At 41.1% G+C, this 18,297-nt stretch overlaps 1 protein-coding gene across 4 annotated transcripts in view; it reads right to left on the minus strand.

Annotated features, from left to right (window-relative positions):
• The window catches only part of bcam (basal cell adhesion molecule (Lutheran blood group)), a 61,409-nt gene that overhangs the window by 8,105 nt on the left and 35,007 nt on the right, over window positions 1-18,297 (minus strand). For all 4 annotated transcript variants that reach the window (XM_079561910.1, XM_079561908.1, XM_079561909.1 and 1 more), the window contains exons 2-9: window positions 6,498-6,625; window positions 6,149-6,362; window positions 4,058-4,131; window positions 2,932-3,028; window positions 2,670-2,852; window positions 1,912-2,033; window positions 1,685-1,826; window positions 104-219 (exon numbers count right to left, since the gene is read on the minus strand). In XM_079561910.1, coding sequence (XP_079418036.1) covers window positions 104-219; window positions 1,685-1,826; window positions 1,912-2,033; window positions 2,670-2,852; window positions 2,932-3,028; window positions 4,058-4,131; window positions 6,149-6,362; window positions 6,498-6,625 — 1,076 coding nt within the window. The remainder of the gene's footprint in view (window positions 1-103; window positions 220-1,684; window positions 1,827-1,911; window positions 2,034-2,669; window positions 2,853-2,931; window positions 3,029-4,057; window positions 4,132-6,148; window positions 6,363-6,497; window positions 6,626-18,297) is intronic.

Raw genomic sequence — 18,297 nt, forward strand, 5'->3', positions numbered from 1 at the left:
ATTTTCACAACTGATAAAAAGCTATTGTTGAAATACTGTATGTTTATATATACTTTACTTTATAAGGCAAGGGTCACACTGAGGTAAGGAACGCGTACTGTACCTTCTTCCACTGAACTGTGTGTGGGGCGGATCCTTTGGTCTTGCACTGCCATTCCACTTTGTCTCCAAGCATCACCACTTGCGGTTCGGCGGGGGTCACGCTGACTGGGTCGATGTCTGTCAAATGAAAGAAAAACGATACGTGATGCAATAACAGCATGTGATGGAGAGGATTTTCACTTTCGACCAAGGTTTATTAGAGACAGAATGTTCCAAATTCGACTTAGCCTCCAGTGAAGTTAAGCTCATTTGGACTCTTAAGCCTATTCTCCGCTGTTTCTTTTCCCCTCCTTAATTTGAATGATAAGATCAAATTAGGGAGTGGAGCAGGCATAACATTAAAGTAACAGATGAACTGTGAAAAACTGAGTTGGATATCTCCCGGCTGTGAGGAATCCATTAAAATGGTGACCCCTGCCATTCTGTTCAAAAGAGATAGGCCTGACGACTCGGGGGTAAAGCCAGTATACTGTAGGTAAAAGAGAGTTAGGAGTGAAAGCTGGTCAGGATTTTGAATTGGCCTAAAGCGCCCTCTGCAGTGGACACGGTGACAACAAGCTTTTACTTTCAGCTAACCAGAATACAGGCTTTAAAAATGTGAAGATAGTTTTATGTTCTATTTTTGACATGCCACATCCAGGAAATTCAATATTATTACTCCACACTGCGTGAACACACTGTTTCAGGGGATGCACCGATCTGATACTGGAATCAGATATCGGAACCGATACTGGAAAATATGATATCAGGTATTGGCTACAAATATCCGGGACTGAACTGATACCAGTATTGGCTCTCACCGCCTTGAAAACACAACTTTCACCAACTAAATCTAAGTGAATATGGGCATTCTGTATGTCATTTTGAAGCTAAGAACTAGTTTTAACCTCCATGAATGTTGTTAGCCACGCAAAATGTCACGGCTAGCAACAGTATGCTAAAGCTAGCGGGAGCATGCTATTGCTAGCAACTACTATTCTAGGCTGTATTCTACTTTAGTGGGTCAGAAACTATAACATACCTAAAGAAGCCTAATAAAAATAAAACTGGCCGATGAGCGGCCAAGTGTTTGTATTTTAGTTAATGAAACACCGTTAAAGAATAACTGATATTAGATATTTGTAATGCTAAGTTTTAATGATCAGATCACTTTATGTGTTATCTATGTAAAATACAATGTCCCAAAAATAGAACTGAAAATCCAGTCCACTGTTAAATGTTTTTCAATTAGCTTATAAATAGATATAGCTGATAATTGATCTGTAACATCATGACGAGAAAAGACTTTATTGAACTTAAAATGGAGAAAAGAGGAGCATTCACTTTTTCACTAATCGAAAACCACTTTTAAGAAGAAAGCCTCTTGGTAGGCCTACCCGTTAATATCGGATATCGGCAGATACTCAAACCCCCAGTATCGGTATTGTATCGGAAGACAAAAAAGCCTGATCAGTACATCTCTCGTGATAATGATTGGAAGACAGGTAATTAAGGTTATTGTAGAACCAAGCAGGAGATGTATTACAACCCAATGTAAAACAAAAAATGTCCCTTTAAGTCAGTAAGATTTAAGTGAACTCACAGTGGACAGACAGGGTGATTGTTCCACTAAGATCAGCGTCAATGTTGTCAAAGTCAGTAGCTGTGCACTGGTATACGCCGGCATCTGTGCGTTTGACGGACTTCAGGACCAGCATGCCGCCCTCTCCTATGATAGACTTTCCCTTTACGTGGAAAACAGACACAGACATTGTGACAATTGATAACAGTTGAACAAATTAAACAGTATTTTCACAAATGTTCACATACGTCTTTGGTGAACTCGAACTCGGGCTGCGGGTTGCCGTCGGTCTCACACTTCATGGTGACAGTATCGCCCTCTTTGATGGGAGCGGTGTCAACGAGGGAGAAGGTGGCGGTTTCAGATGCATCTGGTTGGATAAGGGTAGACAGTAGAGCGGGGTATTAATCTCAGCTTTCTCAATAATCATGATGAGACTTCACAACTGTCATCTTTACAGCCATTTCTTTGGCAGTAATGGCACCTGGTTTTGACGTTTGGATGAGTACAAAGAAAAAAACTATTTTAATTGATACTGGAGTGGAAAGCATAATTATTTTTTGTTTCTATAAAAGGTCTATCTTGTCTATGTTCACAAACAAGCTTTATTTGTTTTGTTAGCCTTTATGAAAAAACAACAAGTCCATTAATATGATCTGGAACAGTCAAGGGCCAAGGAAGAGTCAGTGCCTAAGAAGACATGGCTTTCGGAAAAAGTTAAACAAATTGGCATGATGGAAAAAAGGACATAATAAAGAACTAAAAAAAGCCACAGGGACGGCAACAGACCACACCAAATCAAATAAAAAACAGGATGATACAAAGAAACCCTATATAGCTGAGGACACACAAGACAGAGGCAATCACTGGTACATATCCGATTTGGGTGTTATAGTTTAGTTTAGTGTTATATTTTGTTCAAATGAATTGTTATTGTCTGGAAATGTAATGAAGAAAGAAGCCATTTTATTAGGGGGATAAAAAGGGAGATAAAAGTGAAACGTACAGTTGAGGTTGATGGTGATGCTGTCGGACTTCTTCTGTTGGACCTGCCCCCCCGGCATCTTGTACTCCACCATGCAGTAGAACGCGGAGTCCTTGTCTGTCTTTGAGGGATTCATGTAGAGTTTGCTGTGGAGAGTGAACAGCCCTGACGCCTCCTTCACCACAGAGGGAACCATGTAGGTTTCTGTGGGACAAAGATGTTGAGATTTATACAATGAAAGGGTTTGATTTTATGTGGGACAGTTCAGTGTGTATGGACATACTCTGATCCCTGTCTTTGACCTCAGGCAGGGGCTGGTCGTCTTTGAACCAGATGATCCTGGGCTGAGGGTGTCCGTTCATGGTCACACATCTGCCGATCTGTCACAAAACAAAAGCAAAGAGCTGAAGTCATGCTAGAATTAAGGGGAGACATTTGGTAAAACTCTTTTTTTTTTAATTTTCAGGTTTTGAGCTAATGGACGCTTAACATATAAACTTTCACCTGGAAACAAAAAAATAGCCAGTACCTCTTCACAATAACATGTATAATTATTTCACTGATTCAATGATTCTCCGTAGATTTATATGGGAAATCTGTAGGACCTACAGACTAATTACAAGTCTGATTGATTAAGTTTTGAATGTCAAAAAACTTTAAATTTCAATTTTTACAGATTTTTCAAGATATCCAAAATCCCCTCTGAAAAAGTCTTGGGAACGAATATTACAAAATGAAACCATAAATTGAATTTGTTTGGACATTTTTAGTCATAAAACGCCTTATTTTTATATGAAAACATAAAATGACAAAAAAAACTTGCAATACTGTAATACATTTTTCTCATCTTTATGTCAGTAATCTACAGCAAAAGTTTCAAGTGACATCTCTACATTTAAAAAGTTTCCCAGTTCACCTGTAGTGTCTCGCCTTATTATGTCTTTTGTTTATAAGCAACACATAATCATTGATCACCGAGGCTAGATTAAGATCAAATTAGGACTAAACTGGGTCTAAAAAGGGCCTTCATTAGACCTATATTAGACTAAATTGTGTCTAAACTGGGCGTATACAAGGCACTTAGCTTAAACGCATCACTAAAGCATAAATGAAAATATCTCAAAGTAAAATGAATAAAGTTTGAATTTCATTTGCTCTTTATATTTGAGCAATTTGTGTAAAAGGAAAAAAAAAACAGGCGCCATTTAGAAATAGACAGCCTCAAAAGGAGCAAGATGAAGCATAAAACATCTAACAACACTTTTTGGATTTCATTATCGGTTCGTAACAACTGCTACATGGATTATAGTTTGAGAAAGACTAATTATGACTTTGAAACATGCTATTGTTGAGTGAGTGAATGACTATTTTCAGCATTTTTATTTAGCATATAATTCACAGTGTAATACCTCAGAGCTAAAAGATTGGTCCACATAAATGGCTTGACTTGATGGTTTTGTCAATTCCGGCTTCTCAGGAGCAACTGCAAAGAACAAGAAAGCATTGTTATTCACTTCAGCTTTCAAAACACCCCCCACCATCTTACATTGGCAGCTTCTCCATCCTGCTGACCTTGTTAATTAAAATATCCTGACTGTGTGACCCGTTCTACAGGAGCTGATAAGGGTCAAGTCACAAAAACACTCCTCCCAAGACCAGAGGATCACACAAATTCCGAGGTGGATGGCCAGTTGTTTTTCCGCTGCTTGTTCACATGCAAGGTCAGGCTATCACTACCTGCAGCTGTCGGCCTCATGGGATTTGAGGCTTAGCTTGATTCTTTGGCTGTTTTCTGGGAGAGAGTTCCAAATAGCCTCATGACAACTATTATTATTCTTTTTTTAATATATATATATATATATATATATATATATATATATATATATATATATATGTATATATTTTAAAGAAGCTAGTCATTTACAGACTATCAGTCATTTTTACTTATTCCTTCATCTTTTTATTTGAGCAGCTGAAATTGGGGGCCAAATGCAGTGGAACCAATTACCCAATGAGGACAATGAAACATCTTAAGTTAAGACGTAATTAAACCTTCTGTCTGAAATTGAGGGGCCGTGCTTAGTAGGGCCACACTTTCAGATCTTGCAGAGCCAGTCCTGGCTCAATAAGTGGGCAGGACAGACTCCAGTGGCCAATGGTGATGTTATCTATAACAACCTTTTTCCTCCAACATGACTCTGAGGGCAAGGGAGAGGGGTGGTGGTTGAAAGAGAGAGAACCTCCCACTGTTGCAAATAAATAATCTATACCACAATCACGCCCTGAGCCCGTGGTTTCAATGTTTATATTTTAATTTGAGTATCAGATTAAACGTTTTAAAATGAAGCCGTTTAGAGTGATTTTATTTTATTTTATTATTTCATTTTATTTTATTTTATTTTCTAGGTAGTTTTCTTTTTGTTCTCAATTTGACGATTGAAGGAATAATCGTGAATTCTAAAGGAAGCATACACGGCAGCGCGATGTAAAGAGGAAAATAATGTGAAGCCTGACAGAGAAGAGTAATGATAGACCATGTCTCAGTCGGCGCAGACGCATAGGGCAAAAGCTGTGCCACATGCAAGATAACACGTGTCCAACGTCGTATTTGAAGTTGCGATGTCCTGGCGCCAGGTGGAAGATCTGGCCCCAAGTGTTTAAAAAGGCTTTTGTCAAACACAAATCTATGCATTCACAGCATCTCAATTCAAAAGATCAAGATAAAGCTTACTTTACAGAATCTCGTTCGTGGGGTGAATGAATGTCATTGGTTGGTGAATGACAAATCAGATGGAAAGTCAGAGTGGTGAAATCATGACTGACGGTTTTAATGGGAGGCTTAAGGACATGGCAGTTTGCAGCAAGCTCTATCCCAAAGAGCCCCAATGATAAGTTTTCCATTTTATTAAGTTGACATGAATTATACATGACAGATAGGATTGAACTATCAATTAAGTGATTAGACTGCGGCTAATTGACCCCGAGGGAGTGAATTAGTAACTCTAAGTGTATAAAAAAAAGAGATGAAGTCTTCCAAATTTACCAAGATGATTGAGCTGTTATGTATGAGAAGAACAAATATCTTCTAGCTAAAGACGTGGTGTACAGTAACAGTATTTACTGTCATATTTGAAGAATTTGGGGCGGTATGTGTAAAAAGAATAATGTCTCAAATGTGAAAATTATTCAAATGCAGTAAAGGATCATGGTCATTGTAGTTTCTTCTTGTTTACCACACTGCATTTCAGATTAAACAGATGTAACAATCTGTGATTACATATAAGACTTGTGTGATATATCTGTGGTCCATATTTTATCACGAGGAATGTTGTCATGCTGCAAAATACGTGGGAAAGTCTTGACCAACCTCACCAACAAACGCATGCCTGAAGAAACCGTTAAACATATATAGACATTTAGAGCAAGTGACAGTTTCAAATCAAGTCATAAAGCCCATATGGTGCCAGAGGGTCATGTCAAATGTCATAGGTCGCACTCACAGAACACTTTGAGCTCAGTGGCAGCATCGCCCACTCCGGCTGGTCCCGCGGTGACCTGGCAGAAGAACTTGAGTTCGTCCGAGGGCTGCACAGATGTGATGGTCAAGGTGAAGTCTTCCCCAATCGAGACCCGGTTGGAGAGAGGGGTGTCCGCGTCGCTTTTGCTCTGGCCACCCTGACGGAAGGCAACGCGCTTCCTGGTTTCCTGCTCCTCCTGAATGAACGGAAACATATGTTAAATATATCAGTGAGGAATCAGGATCTCAGGAATAGTAGGAAACAGTAGGTGAATTTTACAATATATCTGATGGACTAAGTAGAATAATCTTAGAAAATGAAAGAAACTTACAATGAACCATTCGCCTACGATGGTGGACGACGGCGGTGAGACGGTGTGAGTGCAGGGCAGCGTGGCGACTTCTCCTTTCATCACTTCGACTGTGGGGGTCACTTTGACAGTCACGCCTCCACTGCAACCTGAAAACACATCAAACAGAAGAAATGTATAATTGATATAGGTAAAAAAAAAAAAAAAGAAAAAGGTTGATTTGTGTAGCGCCTTTCATGGACATGGTCACAAAGAGCTTTACTGAGGACATTTTTTTTCATTTCACTTCACACACAATGGTGGTATATTATGTACATATGTAACCATGGCCGCCATCCCTGCTTAACTTCCGAGATGTGACGAGATTGGGCGTGCACAAGTCGGTATGTCATTTCGTGATTGTCAGAATGGAAACAGACAGAAGAGATGGTAAAGATGTGTTGTCGATCATTCATATTTTGGGACTCTTTCCAGTGGTGGCTACCGTCTCACGCAATCATTTCTAAACTACGTAAACACATTTGGAGAGATTGTTCAGCATCCATTCAGTGCTTTTGAGCTAAATGAAACTCTCTGCTCAGACACATATTTTTCATTATTAAACCAATCACAGTGAAGCACAAACTGAAAAATTGAAATTGTGATCTGAGGCTCTGAGAAAGTTTTGGTGTTCGTGACTTTTTTTAATTCAGTTCATTTTTGATATTGCCAACCCCGTCCACTTATACCCTTATACTTCAAGCACTGAGCAACATCATAAGGATGTGGGGATGGAAGAAGTAAAGTCAAACCATAAAATCACGCTGACTGAGCCTTGTCCCCCTTGTTGTTTACCGTCCTTGGGGTTTCCGACAGTTACCCAGGGTGTTACAAGCATTGGGGGGCAGTACATTATCAGCAGCCCAGCACGCCTTTTCCTCCAGTGCCCGGGGCTGGTTGCTTTCCTCGTCAATCCTCACACACACACACACCACCATTTAAACACTACAGGTCCCTGTGATTACACTGAGCAGCTCCCCGCATGTAACACATATACAACATACGCCCACACAGGGACAATAAAGCAAACCTAGACGGAGATGTTGCTGCAGAGAGATGACAGATGATACAAGAGAGGTGCCACAGGGTACGGAACAGGGACCACACAGTTTGTACTTAAAACAGTAACACAACAGGAATGACAAGGACAATAAAACAACAAAACAACAAAAAAATGCTTAAAAGTGACCAAAAAACGACAATAATGATAAAAACTCTAAAAAAAAGTGATAAAAAGAGCAACAAAAAATGACAAAAATCCAGCAAAAAAGAAAAAAAAAAAACAGCAAAAAAAAGACAAAAATCCAGCAAAAAAAGACAAAAATCCAGCAAAAAATGACAAAAATCCAGCAAAAAAAAGACAAAAATCCAGCAAAAAAAGACAAAAATCCAGCAAAAAATGACAAAAATCCAGCAAAAAAAAGACAAAAATCCAGCAGAAAAAAAGACAAAAATCCAGCAAAAAATGACAAAAATTCAGCAGAAAAAAGAAAAAATCCATCAGAAAAAAAGACAAAAATCCAGCAAAAAATGACAAAAATCCAGCAGAAAAAAAGACAAAAAATCCAACAAAAAAGTGACAAAAGAGCAGCAAAAAAGTAATAAAGTGACAAAGCACAATAAGTGACTAAAACACATAAGGGAAATGAACAGTGACGACAATGGCAAAGAGGAGAGAATGCATTTGGTTTTGGCGGGTGGTAAGAGGTTAAAACAACAGAATCATCAGAAGACCTATTTAGTTATTTAGTCAGTGAACAACATCAAATGTAAAGCTTTGAAAATATTACATTATTTCCTGCTGTACAAAACTATTTTATTAACACTATTGAAGTCAGCAGGCTCAAAAAATGCAAACCAGAACACAGGGGACTAGAAGTGGCACTAAAGGTAGCCAATGCTTTGAATACGTGAAATCTAAGTGCAGCAAACCTGTTGCAGGCTGTTTACAAGCCCAGGAGGATATCCTGAGCTGCAGTAAAAGTGTTAAGTGGCCCAGAGGACACAGAGAAGCTCCCAGTGACTAAAGCAGTGCATGACCTCCATTCAGCCCAGACATTGGGATGCACGAGGTGTCCCAGATCTCAACGGGAAAAGAATAGAAAACCTCCAGTGGGACAGGGAACACTATGGACACTCACACTTACAATAAAAACTGCTCATAGGAATAAAAAGTGATGTTTGAAGTGATCCTGTTCTAGCACGTACACAAAGTATACAAGCTCCACAGTAGATAGTGCAATGTGCTGTAAACTAACACATTTCACAGAATCATTCTAAGATAATGCATTGTGGTTTTTGAGAGAGTTTCACTTCACAAAAAGTTACCCCATACAATCATTGAGTTCGACAGATCTTCCCAAGACATCGAATTTTGCCGAAAACAAAATGCATTTTTAATATATGCAAGCCTTTCACTCCAAAAAAACTTGCAAAATTCAGCATCCTCGCACCTAATAAATTCATGTTTGACTCAACATTTTGGAGGGTTGGTTATGACGACCGCAGCCCCAAATATGATGCTATAAATTAACCATGCAATCAATTTCTGGACCGCGAACGCTGCCGTTTAATAATTTAGATGCTGTGTTTACTCGCTCGCAGCGGTAGGAGGATGGACCTGCGCATGGGGATCCCGGTTGCTTGGCGCGCATAGTTTTTAATAAGGCGAGCAGGAGAGATGAAAGAGTCTTAGCAGGGGCTTTATGAAGCGAGATGAGAGGCACAGACGGACACGCACACCTTGTTATCACTTTACAGTAAGGCGCAACGGATGGGCAGGAAATGACAAGGCAAACAAGACGTATAGAGGGGGATAATAATGGGGGCAGATGTCAAAAAATCTATGATGTGTGGAAAAGAGTCCATAAAGGTCAAAAGGTTAGTCGAGGGATGTGATTTAGAAGTATAACGGATCAGAACCGGACAAGGCTTTGGCCACTCGAGTCAAGGACATGGTTTACAAGCCGGCAGGGATTCTTTTCATTGTTATTATTCTCTAACATATAAAGCTATATCTCAAAATGGAACATACCCCCTTGATTAATGTGAGCAGTGGACGCAATACTAAAGTCTGAAGCTAGATTTCAATGCAAGGGAAATAACATGGGATATTTTTACGTTTAGTGTCAAATAGGTTTAATATCAAATACTTGAGAATGCATTTAACAGCCTTATTATAAAGTCACAATTGTCTCTCTTTGTTGGGCAAACTGAGAATCATACCGAAATGAACTAACAACTCAAAACGGTTAAAGCCTTAACCCTGAAACCGAGCGCATTATCTCCAGTTCCGCTTTACCCAAATCTAAAAGCTTCTCGACTGGAGCTTAAAGCCTACAGGCCCGTGTAACGCCTCATTTGAAAGCGAAAACCTACAAAACTGATTTGTTTTTGTCACACTTTTGAAGAATTTTCTCGCGTTTTTGTCTCTTTTTTCTCTGGTTTTAAAAGTTTATATGTCTTGTTTTTGTAGTTTTTTTTGCTTTCTTCATATGTCACTCTTTAGTCGCTCTTTTTGTTGCTTTTTGTAGTATTTTCATCCTCGTTTTCACCGCTATTTTGACGCTTTGTTCAAGAAGCTTTTAGATTTGGGTTATGCCTAACTGTGCTCTGTTCAGGTGGGGGTCAAGAGGTTATGACAGAAACACCTTTGGAAGCACATTGAATAAAACCTGACTTAGATATTCAAACTTAAAGGTGCATTTTGCAACTTTTTATGTGAGATTTTTTTTTTTATATTTGTGTATTTGACTTTTTAGTGACCAGTGGCTCTGAGTGGTCAGCATGGCGCCTTCATTTTCCATCACAGAGGTCTCTAGGACGCTGCAGGATCAATTGTTTGGAAGGTTTTCACTGCTGATGGAACCTCTCACCAGAAAACCTACAAAACAATTGATCCTGGATTGTTGTAGAGACCACCGTGATGGAAAGTAAAGGCATCATGAAACCCACTCATACAGCGGCTGGGTCACTACAAGGTCAAACACGGACAAATCTAATCTTTATAACCCTACAGAAATCCGACTTATTCATGATTGCTTTGAGAACTAGTCCTAGTGTGCCTGTCTAGACTCCCAATTTGTAACACTTGTCTCATCTTGTATCCGCTCTGAATCAGCCGGCATTTACTTGTGCAAATCCACTCTCATGTCCCCGGTTTGTTGGAGGGACGCTGCCCAAACGAGAACCTCCCTCTGTTGTGGCGCCAACTCAAACAGCCAGCCAGATGAGCAAACTCGCTAGAATGTGTGAGTAAACCCCGGCTCTTTGCTTTCGGGCCTCCCTCAAGACATGTTTTTTTTTTTTCTTCGTTTTTTGGGAGGGTTGCACATTGGCGTGTGCTTGGGGGGGGAAAAATACACACATGCAGCAGTGAATTAAGTGATTTACCGTCTCAAACAGCGAGGCAGACAGGACACTAACTGAGTTACCTGGACCTTTGAAGACTCCCAGTAGAAGGATTGCCAAATTGTACTGCAAATGCTCCTGCTTCTGATGTAACACTGTTCACTCATCTACGCGTGGGACAAAAGCGCAGTCATTTGGCAAGATGCCCCCTTAATGACTCTGACCATCAGTGCCATGATGAAGAGCTAAGTGACAGAGCTAAAAGCCTTTCTTCCACAACAATTACCCACATCATTTTTCCCACTCCTTTGTGACCGGTGTTTGCTATGCCCTTATCCCCGGTGTATCGTGCTGTTTTTGTGTGTGTGTTTTTTTTAATGATGAGCATTGCTGTGATACCAATTTCTCAGGGAGGGATGAATCCACAATGAATAAAACATCTTTATTCCTCGTCGTCACACAACAATTTGCATTAGGAGAGTGCATTGGCCTTGAAAGGAATTACAATATAATGCCACGAAAGCCAATATTTACTTTTGTGAGTGGCAGCGGCGCCTGTTAGACCTACTGTATGTTTGTTTAGCAGTGTGCCCATCTGCATCACCACGTGTCCCTGACCCTGACTCACTTCCTGTCGCTCCACCCTCCCTCTCTCTCTTTCTCTTTTTTTCTAAACATTTAATTCTATTCCCTCTTGTCCCTCCCTGTTATTTTGCGCGCACACATGTCCAAGTGTCACTCACAATATGCTCGCGTCCGGGCTGATCAATGCCGCCGCTTCTCTGCGTTGTAGCAGCTGGACAGACGCACACGGGCAATTAAAGAGTAATTAGGGAGGCCTGTGTCCACTACTGTACGGCTTGTGGCTATGTGGGGGCCGTGGGCACAGGTTGAAGTGGGTGCATGTGTGTGTGTGCAGGGGGGGGTAGAAGGGGGGCTTTATGGGGAGGGAGGTGGGGCCCGTCTCCTGCTGGGGGGGGGGGTCTCGTTAGCTGACGCACACAGCATAATCCGATTTAGTGAAAGTGCGTGAGCAGTGGTGTGGCGGGCTGTGTGACTACTAGCTCTGCCGCAAGCAAGGCAAAAAAGGGGAACAATACTGGTACGTATTGTTTGTGTAGGTTGATGGTTGATGGGTAATGTGGGTAATGTACTACAGTTTATGCAGTAACGTAGAACATGGTATAGCCAGGGTAAATCCAATTGGCCCTGGGTCTCTATATAGCCTGTCCGTCCATGGGAGTGGATCTCTCCCTCTGTGGTTCTCCCCAAGGTTTCTCTTTTCTCCTGCCGGGTTTTTGAGTTTATCCTTGCTGTGCTGGAGAGTCTAAGGACGGGGGACGCCCACGCCGCTCGTCGCTACCTCCTATTGGACATTATATTTGCCTGGATTCACCTGAACTTTTTAATTGTCATATTTATTGCTCTGTTTTATTGCCTTAACGTTTGGTGCAGCCCTATGAGGCGACTTCTGTTGTGATATTGGGCTATACAAAACCATTAAACTTGAAACTTGAATTGCATTCTTTCTGTGTACTGTAGGACTGTGAGCTCGACTGCGGCGCGTGCTTGCACCTCATTATATTCGGACAAACTCCGCCCGGCTCCATTGAATTCCACTGTGCTCACAGCAATCAACAAGCATTTCCGTGTCAATTTCAGCTACCCAAACCACAGAACAATGATGACAACAAAGCACTGTAGCTATGGTGTGTGTCGGAGCGATTCAACATACTCTGATAAGGACTAATGAACGGACATCAAGAAATAACGGAAAGGGCAAACACCAACGCAAACTAATGAGCGAGTAGCAGCGACTTCACTCTAATCATCAAAATCTCTGGATTATCGACGCAAAATGTCCTTGAATTGCATGCAAACCAAGTCCAAACTACAATGAACCGCGAAGATTCATTTTCTTGAAGGGGGTTAAAATGCACCAGTGCATGTTCAGGGTTTTTTAGGTGTTGATTTGCCTGCAGTAAATGTGTCACTCGCTGTTGTTGAGATTAGTGTAGTTAGAAATGTTGTGGAGATAGTAATTTTACACTGCACTTCAGGACCAATGGAGACAGGATTGTTTGGAAAGGATGCGGTAAAAGTAACCATTCAAGTGATCACAATTTGAATGGTTACTTTTAATTACTTGGCAAAAATATCGCTGTGTGAACAAACAATGGAGTGACTATTTCAGAACAGAGCGCACTTCCTGGTAGCATGTGACTGGCCCAAGCTCAAAATGATCCTTCATTTTGAATTCAGCAAATCAAACATGTATTCAGTTGATTCTGGGGTCACCAAATGGACAACTTCTGCTGGTTTCATGTTCAACTACATAAAAACGTTGCCAAAAGAATAGACAAATCCCTGCAGACAAAAAGTTCCTTCCACTGATAGCAAGACAAACCATGCTGTATATAAAAAAAGTGTCAAAAAGTGAAGCATCATTCATAACAAGGACTTCTGACCCTGGATGTGATTCAGTGCGTTCAAGTTTGACACCGCAAAGACAGAAGGGAGCGAGGCTGTGTGACCGGCGCACAAACCCTCCGTTACAGCTTATCTATAATGCATGTCTTATTTATGAAGCAACCACAAGAGCCACGAGGCGCCGCAAACCGCGAGCGTGTGTGTTCAAAGTGGATCTGAGCCCCCGGACCAGCCAACTCACAGAGCTGTGTCAGTCCCACGTCTGCTGAAAACTTAATGCACAACCAGCCTTTAATACAGCATCTCTCTGCCGTCCTACGAGCTGCCTCTCATTATGGAAACAGACTTCGTGCCCCTCCAGCTTTCGGGGACCCCTCCTTGAACTTACTACTGTTGTATTCTGGACATCAAAACCAGCACTTTTTTTTTTTTTACCCCTATTCCTTTTTTATTCCCCATTCTCAAAGAGCATCGCTGAAAAACCCGAGCGCGCAAACTGTCGGCAGAAGTGCAGCGGCAGAATATGAAGATGTGAAAATGGAGTGGAATTGGTGAAATTGCCAATGCACTTTGAAGAAGCTCCTGAACACAGTTGAAAAACAGTCGGGAGAGTAAAACGACAAACCCACAGAAAAGGTTGTAGCGATGTTTAGTCAGAGGAGTTTGAGGGTAAAAACGATGAATGCAAACTCATTTAATGTAAAATCTATACAAAAATATATGAGCTTATTTTGCAAATAAATGGCTAGTAAGCTACCATAAGACAAAGCATAACACTGTGCAATAGCAGCTTGCTTTGATGGTATTCCTGCTTAGAACAGAAAACACTAACAATTATGCCAATGGATGATGGAAAAATACAATATGCTACGATACGCAGTTGTGAACCAAAGCTTTGGCCACAAAACATAAACAACAGTAGACCTAGAATAATATATAGGTTTCCAAAATACAGTCTGTGGAATGCAAGCATATATGTGAGACTGCAGTGCGAGTCATGACGGAGCCAGCTGTCAGTTCCACATCAGAGCCATGTCAACCCTGATTCCACGGTCTATTAATTCCCACTCTCTACTGTATTTAGGCTCCACCCATATCTCGAACTCTTCATGGAACTTCTATAAACGACTATGCAGGCCCAGTTTGTCTGACTCTATCTTAAACATAAGCTCATATAGCGAGGGCTTGCTGTTTGTGTTTGCCCACCTGGATTGCGGCTGCGCGGGCGTGTCGTGCCGATAACGCCGTGCCAGAATCCGCTGATGTATGGAGTGCGGTCGGATAGAGAGGACAGAGGAGTGAGATGAGAAATAGTGTCCGTGTATGCGGATACCTGCATCTGTGTGCATAGCTCAAAACATCCTTGAACCCCTGACAGGATTAGTGTGTACACGTCTGTTGGCAAAGCAAACAGCGTCCCACTGCTAAAGCCTCACTCTCAATGTCATTGGGACACATAACCTTCACTCCACTACTTTTTATTTATTTACATTTTACTAACTATAGCGTCATCCTTTCAATAAAAACAAAAGGTATTAACTGCTAAAATAATACAAAGTTGACCTGCAACTTGCAAGGCATTGGCTCAAGCATACAAAAGCAGAAAAAGATACTTGTGAATCCAGGTTTGCTCATGTATTCTTTAAAACTACTTGTCTTCTTTCCTTTGTAGTCTGCGTCACTTGTCAGCAAAGAAGTGTGGTTTCACAATTCAAGTTTAGCAATGTAGGTTAAAGTTTAATGTGGGCCAGCACAACAGTTTAGCATTCTGCAAGGGCCCGACATCTCAAAGTCATCTCTGCACACGGCGACATCGTTCTTATCATAAAGCAAAACATAGTATGAAAGCTCACTTCCTAATTATGCAGCCACCTCTATCTGCTCTTATGATATCAGTGAGCAATTAATTCACCGACCATCCCCCCATCATCTGATAAACTGTATCTCTGTTCTCACCCTTTTCAAACCCTCGTGTCACTTTGCTTGACTGCCACACTGGAATCCTTACTAAGAAGAGAGATGCGACTATTCGAGAGGCATTTTGGCAGCAGGGCGTGGCGCTGTGCCCTCCTTTGCCACGCCACAACATTACCGGCCTGTTACAAAAGAGGATACAGTGTTTGCTGGCCTTTCAGATCCACTCAGGGTTCACATTTGTCAAACAGCGCTTCGGGACAGTCTTTCGGATAGTCCCATTACTTTCATTTTACCGAATGAGTGCAATCCATTTAGGAAATTTACCCCGTGGGAGTGGAGTGAGGAAGGGTATACCGTTAGGGCTTCTGCAGAGAGGAAGTAAAGTTTACTGACTTGTGTTGAAGAGGCATGCAGGGAGTATATAGACCATACTGTGCACAACAAACTATCGCTTTGGATTAGAAAGTCATTGTGGTAATGTGTTTGAGAACAAGATTGTGGATGTTTCACAATAGACTCCACTTCCAAATTAGTGTATTAGGTTGAATCGTTGCTTTCTGTTTTTTTTCACAGTACTACTGCCTAAAACTGTACAATCCATTAACCTATTATTAGGTGTATAAAGTGTAGAAATCTATGTTAAAAATGTATTAATGTCACGGCTAAACAATCTTTGTGTTGTTTCTCAACATCTCTCTTTTTGAGTGGACGATTTAAGCACCAATAATTAGATTGGAGCATAATTTAATTAGCCGAGTCATATTTATTTCTACATAAATGTATTTCCGAATAGTTAAGAGGTACAGAGCAGAAGTTGTTTTTTTTGGGAGTTGTAACATGTCTTCTGATTGGTTGAGAACAAAGGCAATGATGAATCATGTAGCAGATTGAGACAAACAAACAAAAAAAGTACTAGAGCGATTATTTCATGAGGCTGATGAAATAGTGAACATCTATGGACCACGGCAGAGTGAATACCCGTGAAAGGACTGTATATACAGTTACTGCACAAACCCAACCCCATTTATTTATAGTGTGTAGCAGGAAATTGTCAAAATACTCAAAGGCATAGATAAGAGTGTATCAATATACCATAGCTTAACAGCAGTTAATGAAGGAGATGTTCTGTACAGTATATGGGTCAGTGCATTCCTCTCTCTCTCTCGCTTACATAAGCCTCTCCATATTACCCTGGGTATATGTTTCTGATCTATGTGCAGGCGGGCTGTGCGCTGGGCCAGCCTGGGTCACACTGTGGCAGCGGCAGGCCTGTCCCATGCAAGGCCTCCGGTCTGTCAGCGCTGAGTGATGAGACACGAACAGGTGCTGCAAAGCCAGCTGCTCAAAACACACACACTTCACACAATGGACACCACTCAGACACGCCAAAGTGGAGTGGGAGCACGGGGCATGAAGGGAAAGTGCCAACGGATGTGGTTGAGAATATGCAATGCGTAAAGTTGTAGAGGTTTTGAAATTGTGTGATTATGGCCCACCTTGAAACCTGCGCTGGTTCCACAAGTATAAGAAGATTCAAACATTAGGAGGTTAATCTATTATACCTACTGACCATAGTGTGTTTTTTTTTATTACTAAATTCTTGAAATTCCTAATTTGGGAGAGCATGTAAATCAGATAATGTTGTTTCTAAACTTGTTACGACTATCCCCCGTCGTGAACAAATGTCAAATCAATGAATCCTGACATCCCTGGTTGCTATCAAGCAGAGCTGGCAGGCACACAAAGTGAACAGAAATAGTTTGGATTTAAAGCTATTGTCTATCTGACGCATTTGATCCATCCAAAGGCCCCGCATAGCAGACTGGGTGCTGTCATGTCTTCGTTGGTGGTGCCAGAGCTAAATGCAGATCTGATGTATATCAAACAGTTATGAAATCACAACACTGTTTGCCGTAATGGACGGAGGAAATGAACGCAAGAGGAGGAAACGAGCAGTGATGGGCCACAGGGAGCCGGAAAGTGGTCGAGATGGAGCAAAGTGATGTAACATTGGCGCTACGGGGAAGTGAATAAAAACAGTTGCCTTTTATGACTAGCTATAACTGTAAGTAAACAAACTGATGCTATTGAACATTTGCCTCAGGGAGAAAAACACACACTCATTTCCCATGGCGTGATATTGCATTTGCACAATTTGAATTATCAGCTATTGGCAATGTTGAAGATACAGTTAAAGTCTTTGTTTGGATGCTATAGGTCTGTGCGGATGCCTAAAACCACTTCACTTCATCCTTATTGTATATGTTCGGATAAACATTATTATAATGGGCTCCATCTTGGCGCGAAAACATTGGCAGAGCTTCGACTATAGGCTTTTGGCATCGCCCAAAGATTCCATATCAGTCAACCACTATTTGTTGCATCTTAAAATAAATAATAAATAAAAAAATTGTGCTACTTAATAAAAAAAAAAAAAAAAAAATCATATTTGAAAACAATCTGAAGGTTAATCAGGAATAAAAGTAAAATGGGCTATTTTTTTTATCAATTGTTACTCAGTTATGTCCAAACAACCAATTAGTTTCCTTGTACTCCTAACTTGAAACTGCACAAAAACATTTCCCAAAAAGGACACTACTGAGAGAACTGGCCATTATTACAATCAATGAGTCATCCACTTAAACTATAAATCTCATCTGACCATTCCCGGCCAGTCAAAAGCTTCTGCCTTGCGAAAAGCTCGGCTGATAACACCGCTTTTATTGTACTCCGGAGATAATATCTGTTTCTCTAATTAGACCTATGCACAATAACATCTCCCGGCTTCGTATTTCATGTTCCTGGGCTGTTTTTTTTAAAAGGATCTTCTTTGTGTTTGATGAGGGCTGTGTGCGTGTGTGTGTGTGAAATGTGTGCAAAGCGTTCGGGGCGCTTCGTGATTAAAGATAGAGATAGCCTGCACCCGGATGCGAGGCCTCCAAATGCTAAACCTCAATTACAGGATGTGGAGGGATATAGAGGGGCAGTCGCTGTGTCTGGGCTTGTAAGCACCTGAGTTAGAGCTAGACATCACACCTGCAACCCCCCAGGCTTAAGCGCTAATGCTAACTGCAGCTGGAGGTAT

The sequence above is a fragment of the Gobius niger genome (assembly GCF_951799975.1).
Source record: "Gobius niger genome assembly, chromosome: 8".
In the NCBI taxonomy this organism is placed as follows: Eukaryota; Metazoa; Chordata; class Actinopteri; order Gobiiformes; family Gobiidae; genus Gobius; species Gobius niger.